This window comes from Meleagris gallopavo, unplaced genomic scaffold (genome assembly GCF_000146605.3).
Source record: "Meleagris gallopavo isolate NT-WF06-2002-E0010 breed Aviagen turkey brand Nicholas breeding stock unplaced genomic scaffold, Turkey_5.1 ChrUn_random_7180001953145, whole genome shotgun sequence".
Taxonomy (NCBI): Eukaryota; Metazoa; Chordata; class Aves; order Galliformes; family Phasianidae; genus Meleagris; species Meleagris gallopavo.
In genome coordinates this window covers 18,112-28,707 of record NW_011214181.1, presented here as the reverse complement: position 1 = coordinate 28,707, position 10,596 = coordinate 18,112, and the positions used below count along the sequence as shown (strand labels likewise).

At 37.2% G+C, this 10,596-nt stretch overlaps 1 protein-coding gene across 1 annotated transcript in view; it reads right to left on the bottom strand.

The window, feature by feature from the left end:
• Positions 1 to 2,660: 2,660 nt before the first annotated feature.
• The window catches only part of KCMF1 (potassium channel modulatory factor 1), a gene marked incomplete at its 5' end in the record, with an annotated part of 23,017 nt that continues 15,081 nt past the window's right edge, over positions 2,661 to 10,596 (bottom strand). The window contains 2 exons of the mRNA XM_010728073.3: positions 2,661 to 4,479; positions 6,158 to 6,437. Coding sequence (XP_010726375.2) covers positions 4,218 to 4,479; positions 6,158 to 6,437 — 542 coding nt within the window. The remainder of the gene's footprint in view (positions 4,480 to 6,157; positions 6,438 to 10,596) is intronic.

Sequence of the window (10,596 nt, the reverse complement as noted above, 5' to 3'; positions counted from 1 at the left end):
AGGGGAAAGGGGAAAAGGTGTAAGGGTAGGGTGATGGGAGATGGGCAACAATAGTAAAGTTGATTTACTAAATATGATATCGGAATGCGAGATAACACAATATAATACAATATAATTGAAATTGAGGCTAATAAATCAAATAAAATGAGAGAGAGTCTGAAACTGAAGGCCTTACTGAATGGCTGGGGAGCACAGACTGCTGGGCAGCGAGAAAGAGAGAGAATCTCATGACTTGTGAGGAGTTTTATCTTTCCCTCTGAATGCAAAGTCCTCTGGGGTATGTAGTTCTTTGTCTCTTCTGAAAACCAGGTACACGAAATATCAGCAGTCCATGGAACTGGAGCATTATCTCTTTATGTTATGATGTGGAATACTGATAACAAAAATCATAAAACCATGACAACTGTTTACACAGTGATCTCAGATGAGGAACCTCTGTCGTCTAAGAATCTTAGAAGCTATCATAGACTGGCCTGAAGGTAAAAAGTTTGGAACATCATCAGGAGAAGAGGTATCGTGTGCTCAAGATGTCCCACCATACAATGAATTACCAGAAATTGAAAAGAAATATGCCCTGTTCACAGACAGATCATGTCGTATTGTGGGGAAGCACTGCAGATGGAAAGCTGCTGTGTGGAGCCCCACGTGACAAGTTGCAGAGACCACTGGAAGAAAAGGAGAATCAAGCCAATTTGCAGAGATAATGGCTGTCCAAATGTCCTTAGGTGTTGATGAATGGGAGAGGAGGCCAATGCTTTATCTTTGTACTGACTCATTGTCGACAGTTTACAGGCTGGTTCGGCCTGGTTCAGTGACTAGCAGAGTGGAGGGATATGCAGATCCACGCCTCCAGAAAAGGGAAACAGGGGACCCCGAATATTTAAATACAGAGGCAGCGATCTGAGGAGAAACAAACTAATTTACTAAATATGGTATCGGAATGCAAGATAATACACTATAATATGATATAATTAGAGTTGAAGCTAATCAATCAAATACAATGACAGAGAGTGTCCAAAAGGTGGAAAGGCCTCACCATAAAGCTAAGGTGAGACATGCAGTCCGATCGAGCAGCAGGGAGGAGAGCTGAAGGAAAAAAAGAACATCAGGTGACCTTGCCAGGGGTTATATCTCCTCTCTGAATGCGAAGTGTTCTGGGGAATGTAGTTCTTCTCTTCTGGACAGGTGCCTGGAACTGGAGCATTAACTCTTTAACTCCCAGTGCACTACATGATGTTGTGATGTGGAATACTGATAACCAAAAATCATAAAAACATGGCATTCGTGGATGGTGGCAAATGCCTTATGGGGGTGGTTACAGCAGTGTGAACTAAACTGGCAACTGGCAACAAAGTGTTAAACCTATTTGTGCTGCTGAACTGTGGAAAGTATGTATGCATGTGCGTAACGCATGTTAATTATTCTTTGTATATCTGATTCTATGTTATATTAAGTATGATGTGGTGATTTTGATTGAGGGATGGAATGTCATGGCTTTTTTCTTTTTGACCAGTATTCCAAATCATAACATCATGTATTGTACTTGCAGTTAAATATTTAATACTGCATTTCTGTGAATTATTTATAGTTCCGGTTACCTGGTCTCAGAAGAGAAGAGCAGCTACATATCCCAGAGGACTTTTCACTGTTCTGTTTCCATTTTCCATTCAGAGGGAAAGATAAAACTGACTTGGAGTCATGAGACTGTCTCTTTTCTCTCTATGCTCCCTGTCTGTCTTGCCTACAGTATTAGAGTAAGGACTTCGGTTTTGGATACGTGCTCTCTCTCATTTTATTTCATTTTTTAGTTTCAGTTCTAATCATATTGTATTATATTGTATTATCTCATATTCTGCTATTATATTTACTAAATTAAGTTTTTCCCTTAGCTCGTTGCTGCTGTTTTCCTCATCTAGGCCCTTCTCCATACCTTTTCCCTTTCCTAGGGTATGGATCTCTGGGTTTTGTTGCTCCGTTGTCACGGAACTAGGCTGAATGTTTGGAAAATGCTCTAAGTCGTATGGTTTAATTTTTAGGTAGTCTTGTGTGAAGCTAGAAGTAGTTCTCAGTGATCCTTGTGGGCTCCTTCCAAGTCAGGTTATTCTATGTTCTGTGATTCTATGCTATGTAGAAGCATAATGGATTTCACAAACTATGCAATGTAAACATCCTCAATAGACCAGCTATATACAGATTTTTAAATAACAATATTCATTGAGAAGATTTTAAACACGTATTTTCTAGGAATTTAATGCATGTAACTATGAAGCTGTAATATTACATAGTTAATCATTGTTGCATGTACTGCAGAAAATATGCACTTTAACAGGAAGTGTTTATGTAAATCACTAAGGCTTTATCCATGAAATGCTTTTGCATTCCACTGGGAAGGAGTTTCATTCCAGAATTTCTTCTGTAGCTATCTGGATAGTATATCATAATGAAAACATCAACAGAACAACAGTCCTTAAAATGTTTTATTGAACTGTTTTGTTGTGGGTTTGTTGTTGTTGTTTTTTAATGTGTGGAACATGTGCCTGAATAGTCTGTGTTTTGATTTTTATTTAAATCCTCAACAATCATAGAATCATAGAATATCCCAAGTTGGAAGGGACCCATAAGGATCATCAAGTCCAACTCTTGACTCTAGACAGGACCACCCAAAAATCAGATTATATGTCTGAAAGCATTGTCCAGATGCTTCTTGAACTTCAGCAAGCTCATAAGTTCCTACTGTGGGCAACTCCTGAGATAATCAGAAGATTAGTGTAAAAAGTTACCTTAAAACATTTTTGGAAATTAGAATGGAACTGAAATTTTAACCTGTGGGGGGTGATTTTTTTGGTGTTAGATTAGTATAACATATCGGATCTCTTTGGAACGTCATTAGTAACAACATAATTTTCAAGTCTAACTTAATCAGAAGTTGTGTGCACTTTTGCCTTCATAATCTAACTTTATATTCCAAATAACCAAAGCCTTGTTGTCTCTTGTTTTGGAGATATTATAATAATCCATGAAAAAACAAAAACCTTATTTAAAAACATATAGGATTAACAGTATAGGCAAGTAGGTGTCATGACTCAATTAAAAAGGCTTTATTTTTTTATATCAGAAATATAACCCAAAACCCCAATAAATAAAGGCTGATAGGAAGTTAGCATTAAGAATTCAATTATAACACATGGAAGTATCTGGGAAATCAGATCCTCAAGCTCTCCTGATACCAAGAATTCTCTGCAAACTACGAAGCAAATACATAAATAACTCAAAATGATAAGGACTGTGAAAGCTTAGAACTAAGACAACATAATCCAGGTTAACTTCTCCCCCATAACAGTGAATATATGCATGATCTACACTTGAATAAAGTATATTTAACAGTTAAAAGAAATTAACCACAAAAAAGGAAGCTTTAAATAATGAACAAAATTTAGTTTTAGGGCACACAAAAGCCCTTTGTGGTAGATTCCCAGTAGTGGCTCTTGTTTTTTTATTTCCTACATATGTATATAAAATTGAATTCTACGTGGTTATGATGTCTAACAGGGCAACGTATTGATTACAATATAGCATATCATCACACCCTGGAAATAACAACACAGCCCACTGCTGAGTTTGCATTAATACACTGGGAGAGAATATAGAAAGGTCATTGGTCATATGTTACTGAAAGGCTATTTCATGGCCACAAACTGCTAGTGAGCATTAATCTTTTCTATCACATTATCTTTGAATAATGGGAAAGCGCTGGGATTTTATAGCTTTACTCCTTGTATGTTTTAATTGTTTTAAATGATAAGGTCACTAAAACTCATGCACGTTGCAAAAAACATCATGCAGTAGTTAAGGTAAACCATTCAAGCAATTTTTATTCATTAATATTCATAAATACACACAGCAGCTTCATTAGAGATTTTTCATTTTTCCCCCCTTCCATTTGAATGCGGAGTATTAGGAGAGCTTTTTGCATGTCAAGCTACAGAACACAGAGCTTTTCTCTCTGCACTGCAACCTATGTTTACCTGCTAATAGTAAAAATTGGTTAAGTGGAAATGATTATCATATATATCTTTTTGCTTTTCTTTTGAATGTACACAACGTAACAAGAGTGACAGACTTGAAATAACAATCACCAAAACAAACCCAAGATAGTTGTTGTCCACTTTCATTGGCAAATACAGCACAGAGGACATTGTCTGCAAAGTGAGATGCCATCAAAGAGGAGGCGGAAGAGGCTCATTTCCTTTATTATTCTCTTTTAAATTTAGATTTTCTAAAGCAACATCTAGTGGCATAATATCTACACATCCCATAGCACCAAAATCAGCAAATTCTCCCTGCTCGTCCTCATCTGAGGAGGAACTTTCTTCCTGCATCAAAGTGGACAGTAGAAGCTCTTGAACAAATAAGCTACGGTCTGCCTGTTCACTTTCCTTTGACTGACGCTCTGCTTCTGACATCTTAGGGTCATTCAACCTGCATAGTGGCATAGAAAGAAAGAACACCTGCAGTTAGTGAAAGCCCATTTTGTTATTACTAAGTCTAGCAGCTGGACTGATGAATGTTGAATAACATCTGAAAATCATTCTTTTTGGATCCAGCCTAGAGTACTGCTGTGCTTCTTTTGATATGTACATATCTGACAATGCCTGAAACTCCTGATGAAACAAGAATACAGACATTTAAAAAACTTGCTCCTAGTTACTACAAAAAAGCATCATAGAAGTGGATTCTAAGGCTGAAGGAAAAAAAGTAGCTATTTCCAAAGTTTCTTACCCTTCAGAGTGATTTTGTTTTAAAGAGTGTTAAAATTCTCTAGTCATCCCTGAAGTGCTCGTTTTGTCCCCAATACAACTTCTAAATTCAAAACTGACATAAAATGCATCATTTCACACAATGCCCAGGGATTACCAAAGCACAGTACATGCATGCACCATCACCTAATAGAAGCAAGGAAATTACTTGCTTCAGTTTTACCCTAGCTGACAAGATCAGTACTGAAATTTACAGATACTTTCATTAAAGTTATTATTTTCAAAAAGGTTTTGAGATATTATTATAAGTTTATATAAAAATCAGCATGATAGCAATAATTTGCCCCAAACCATGTATTTAGACACAGCAACTGTTTAAATACTTGTGCTCTTTCCCAACATCCAATTGAAAAAGTAATATTCCTTATGTTTCTCTTGAAATTGAGAAATAGCAAGTAACATTTATTAATTGTCAAGGAGCAGACATACAGCAGGTTTGAAAAGGAGGTGTTACAAGTGCAAAAAAGCATAGTATCTAAACTATAAACTTCATTAGGTATCTGTCAGAAGTAGATCCATGGCTGGAACTATAAGCAGCTGATAAAGCTATAGCTCAAGTTATAAGACTAACCTCATTTCCAAGGTCTGCAGAAAACAACTAATCCATTTTCCAATCTAAAGCTTTAAATACATTCCTAGACACGTAGAAGAAATGCAGCATGCCTGTGAGACTGCCTCTCACTTTCACGAACACTGAGACTCCATGGGCTATTTCTGCAGCCAACTCTTGGGAGTTGGTTTTCTGAAAACAGAAGAATTCCCTTCAGGCCAGCTACAAACTACTACTCAGATAATATTTCCTTGGTTTTGCTTTACTCCTAATGGTGTGGATCTAACTTTTCTGACTATATTATAAGTCTGTACATAAACACCTAACTAATACATAAACTGAAAAAATGCCAAACATCACATTCTTATGATTACAGTACACAACAAGATGTGCTATTTAACATTATTCTAATATTTTGAAAATTGTAACAAAGTACAAGCTACTACCACATCTCTAAGTACAGCGTAATCAGGTTTAAGAACAATTCAGTGGATGAAGTTTATTGCTTTTAATGGTGCTGCACTGAAGTGTGAAATATATTTTTTTTAATATAGAGTTATGAATTACAGACATTCTGCAACAACTATTGACCTCTAACACGAATGTATTCTGTACAATTCACTGATTAGTCCATTAATCCTGGGATATATTTATCTGCAGTTAAGGAGCCTATTTTGATACACTAAAGCACATGCCTAACTAAACACATAGTAGTTTCACTGAGTTCTGTCTCTAACAGGGTCAAGGAAAACAGAAATGGCAGAAAAGTTAAACCCACAGAACAAGTTACCTTGTAAGAAGAAACTGGGAATTGTGCGTAGTCTGCTGATTGTTTTCTGTGTTAGATGAATTGGTTGCTACTATAGATTGTGTAAGAGTGGTGGGGATGCTGCTTGTGTTAGTGCGTCTAGTTGCATTGCGTGCAGTCTCCAGTTGTTGTCTTGCTGCTTGCGCATGCTGTCTCTCCAACTGCAGTTGCATCTGCAACTGCTGTAACTGAGAAGCAGAAGGGCCAGAAGAGTTGAGCTGCCCTGCAGAACGTCTCACTCCTGATAACTGAGATAAAAGTTCTGCCAGAAGAGAGAGAAATTTATACAGTGAAATTTGATTAAATACATATACATATAATTCAACAACATATGTCCTGAATAGTAATATATTAATTCCTTTGCTTTCTAAAGCCTTCCAATAAATTAATGAACAAATCATATTGATTTGAAAAAGCTTAATTGGCTATCCATTATAAGTATCCCATGTCTCAAAGCCCATATGTTAAGGAAGATTAAGAGTCATCTAGAGTAACTGTACATAAGAGATTCAGAGCTTTTTAAACCAATAAGAGTCAACCTATGGGGAATGTCCTATAAGCAATATCCTGTGCAATAATTCTCTAAAATGTTATCTTCAAGTCAAAATAGTTATTGACTAAGAAAACACTTCAATTCTCATTTCAGTTGGTCGTTTTATTCTCCACCCAATATGCACCTTCAATGCATATTCCAGAGGACAGTTGTGTTGCAGAAAGACAGAAATATTGCAGCCTTGTTTCAGACATTTCTAAGAAATAATTATTTCAGAAAGCTTTTTCAAATGCTGTATGACATAAAAAATATTTTACCAGAGCAGGCTTTTTTTGTGTGTACCTTTTGACCTTTGCTCGAAATAGAGAAATGTTAACAATTATAAATAAATAGTCTGGCATGAATTCCTTTCTTCCAAAGTTCAAGACCAACAAATTCTGTCCATGCTAAGCATTTCCCAAAATAAATGTTATCAGTAAGTGATTTACTACAGATTATATTCCACACAAAGTTGTGAGTACTACTTTGCTGTGCTTGATGCAAGGACAGAAGATTATTTTGTTCCCCATCAATCCAACCATAATTAAAGCTGCAAGATATTATAAGACATAAAAGATTTCCTTGCATCTTACTTTAAAGATAAAATCCTTTGAAACTAGACATTTCTTAGGGAAATAAATCCCAATGCAGTAGCTCTTAGTATCAGGAACTTTTGATATGCAAACAGTAAATGCTCAAGTCACTACTTCTGGTAGTATATAATAATTATTACCCGAATGAAAAAAAAAAAAAAGAACATAACTCTGCCAGGAAAGGCAGGTGTACTTATCCGCACTTTGTAAAATTACTTTGTGTATAGCCAAACAGTATGCTGTTAGATGTGAGCTTGAGACACAGGCTTGGTATGAGATAGACACCCAGCCAGACTATACTACAGTCGCTGAATGCAAAACAACATTAGTTCAAAGAAACAATCAAACAAGAAGACTCAAAGGAAAGTCATTTTATTACACATTTTATGCTCCTAAATGGGAAGGCCTTGTGAGACTGAAACAAATTAAGGCAGTCACTTCACATTTAACTGAGCTGAACAGTAAGTCTTGCACTCCAGGACACACAAACATCCTCCTTTCTTGCACCAACTCTAGTGCTTTTCAGACTCGTGACCTATCTTAACTCACTAAAAAACAGCTTATTTGTCATTTTTTTCAATTTCTTTATAGACAAATTATTCTTGAAAATCACAAAGCTGAATACTTACAGATTATATCTGTAAATACTAAAAACATGCCTCAACGATTATTGAAAGTTAAAAATGAGATATCTTGCCCAACACAACCCTCCTATACCAAAATATGAAACAAAATGCTTAAAAAATAGAATTACTTAACAATTTCAAAAGACTTAAAAGACCTCCTAAAAATCACCAAGTCTGTATTTCAAATGGCAATCTGATTTGCTCAATTCATATTTTTAAATGTATATCAATAATATTCCAATTGAGCTAATTTCATCTTGCTGAACTCAAGTATAGCACTTTATGCTAAAAAAGATAACATTCTTCATTTCTTCCATAAATACCTCTGTGCATACAGCAAATTAAAGTTAGATGCACTGAAGAAAGTAATGGCATTAAAGTAGGTAATGGTGGTTAGAAACAATTACATTTAAAAATACCTACATACATATATGAGGGCTGTTCCAAAAGTAATGCCTCCTATTTTATTATGTTGGCCCACAATGTCACAAGTGAATGTTGGTGGTATGGCAGTAGAGGTTGAACCTTCCCAACAGTATTCCATTACATTTTGTTGCTGTGCAACAGATGGCAGCAAAGCGGCAATCTGACAAAATGATGTCTGACATGGAAGTGCATATGAAGCAAAGGTGTGGAATTGAATTCCTACATGCAGAAAAAAAAATTGCACTCATTGACATTCATTGACATTTGCTGAATGTTGATGGAGACCAAACAGTGGATGTTAGCATAGTGAGATGATGGTCTCAATGATGTGAAAGACAAGCCATGTTCTGCATGGCCATACAGATTTTTATGAGTGCAGCATGCAGGCTCTTGTTCATTGTTGGCAAAAATGCATAGCATGGTGGTGACTGCTGAAAAAGTAGTGGTTTGTAGCCAAGAATTTGGTCTATCAAATAGTGTTATTGTGCACTTTGTATCTGTTGTAGTTTCCATGGAAATAAATAGGAGGCTTTACTTTTGGAGTGATCTATGTATATGCGAAGAGAGGTAAAGAAACCTGAGACTTTTCAGCATGGAAAATAGAAGGCTCAAGGGGGACATCTTGTCAATGTGTATAACAGATCAGAGATGGCAACTCTTTCTGAGAGTGCAAGAACTCTCAATTCTCACATGTAAGAAATCAGGCAGGAAGGGAAGGAAACCAGCATGATTGAGTAAGGACTTACTGGTCTAACTGAGGTGTAAGAAGGAAATGCACAGGAGGTGGAAGCAGGAACACGTGGCCTGGAAAGAGTATAAGGATGCTGCCCAGATGTGTAGGGATGGGATCAGGAAAGCCAAGGAACAGTTGGAGCTGAACTTGGCAAGGGAAGCAAATAAAAAGAAGGGATTGTACAGGTACATCAGTCAGAAAAGGAAGACTAAAGAGAATATACTCCTCTGATAAATTAGATGGCAGAATTGGTGACTACAGACATGGAAAAGGCTGAAATAGTCAATAATATTTTTGCCTTAGTCTTCACTGGCAGTCACTCTTCCCACATCCCTGAAGTCCCTGAACCACAAGACAGACTGGGAAGCGAAATCTCTCCCACTGTGAGTGAAGATTGGGTTTGAGACTACCTGGAGAACCTCAACAACATAAATAAGTCTACAGGGCCTGATGAGATGCATCCCAGGGTCCTGAGGAAACTGACTGATGTAGTTACCAAACCACTCTTCATATTTAAAAAGTCATGGCAGTGCAGCAAAGTCACCTGTAACTGGGAAACATCACACTCATTTTTAAAAAGGGTACAAAAGAGGATCTGGGGAACTATCGACCACTCAGCCACATCTTCTTGTCTGAGAGGATCAAGGAACAGATCTTCCCTCCTGGAAACTATGTTAAGGATATGGAAGACAAGGAAGTGATTGGAGATGTTCAATACAGTGAGGGTAAATCATGAATGAGCAATCTAGTGGTGTTCTATGAAGGAGTGACAGCATCAGTGGTCAAGAGAAGAGAAATTGATGTCATCTACTCAGACTTGTGCAAAGCATTTGATACAGTCCCACACTGTGGAGAGACATGGATTTCACAGATGGACCACTTGTGAGATAAGGAGGAGTTGTAGTCAATAGATTGATGTCCAGGTGGAAACCACTGATGAGTGGTGTCCCTCAGGAATCTTTATTGGGACTGGTATTATTTAACATCTTTGTCAATGACATGGACACTGGGACTCAGCAAGTTTGTGAATGACAACAAGATAAGAGGTAAAGTTGATACTCAAGAGGAAAGGGATGTGTCTTAATTTCAGCTGTAGGGGTTGTTAAAAACTATGCTGAAAGCAATGGGTGGCGGAACATTTAAGCACTGGGAGGAAGCATTTGGCAGAAGCCACCTGGTTAGTCAACACCAGAGGATCTATCAATCGTGATGGTCCTACCCAATCCAGCTCCCTACATACCGTAGAGGGAGATAAAGTCCCTGTTGTACATGTAAAGAACATGTTGGGAAAGGCAGTCTGGGTTCTTCCAGTTTCTGGAAAGGGCAAACCTCTCCGTGGTACTGTTTTTGCCCAGAGACCAGGGTCCACTTGGTGGGTAATGCAGAAAAACAGGGACGTTCAATGTATACCACAAGGAAACTTGATGCTGGGGGAGTGCAGTCAGTAATTCTATGTATATGTATATAGACGTGTGTGTAATGCATTTTAATCATGTTTTGTTTATTCGTAT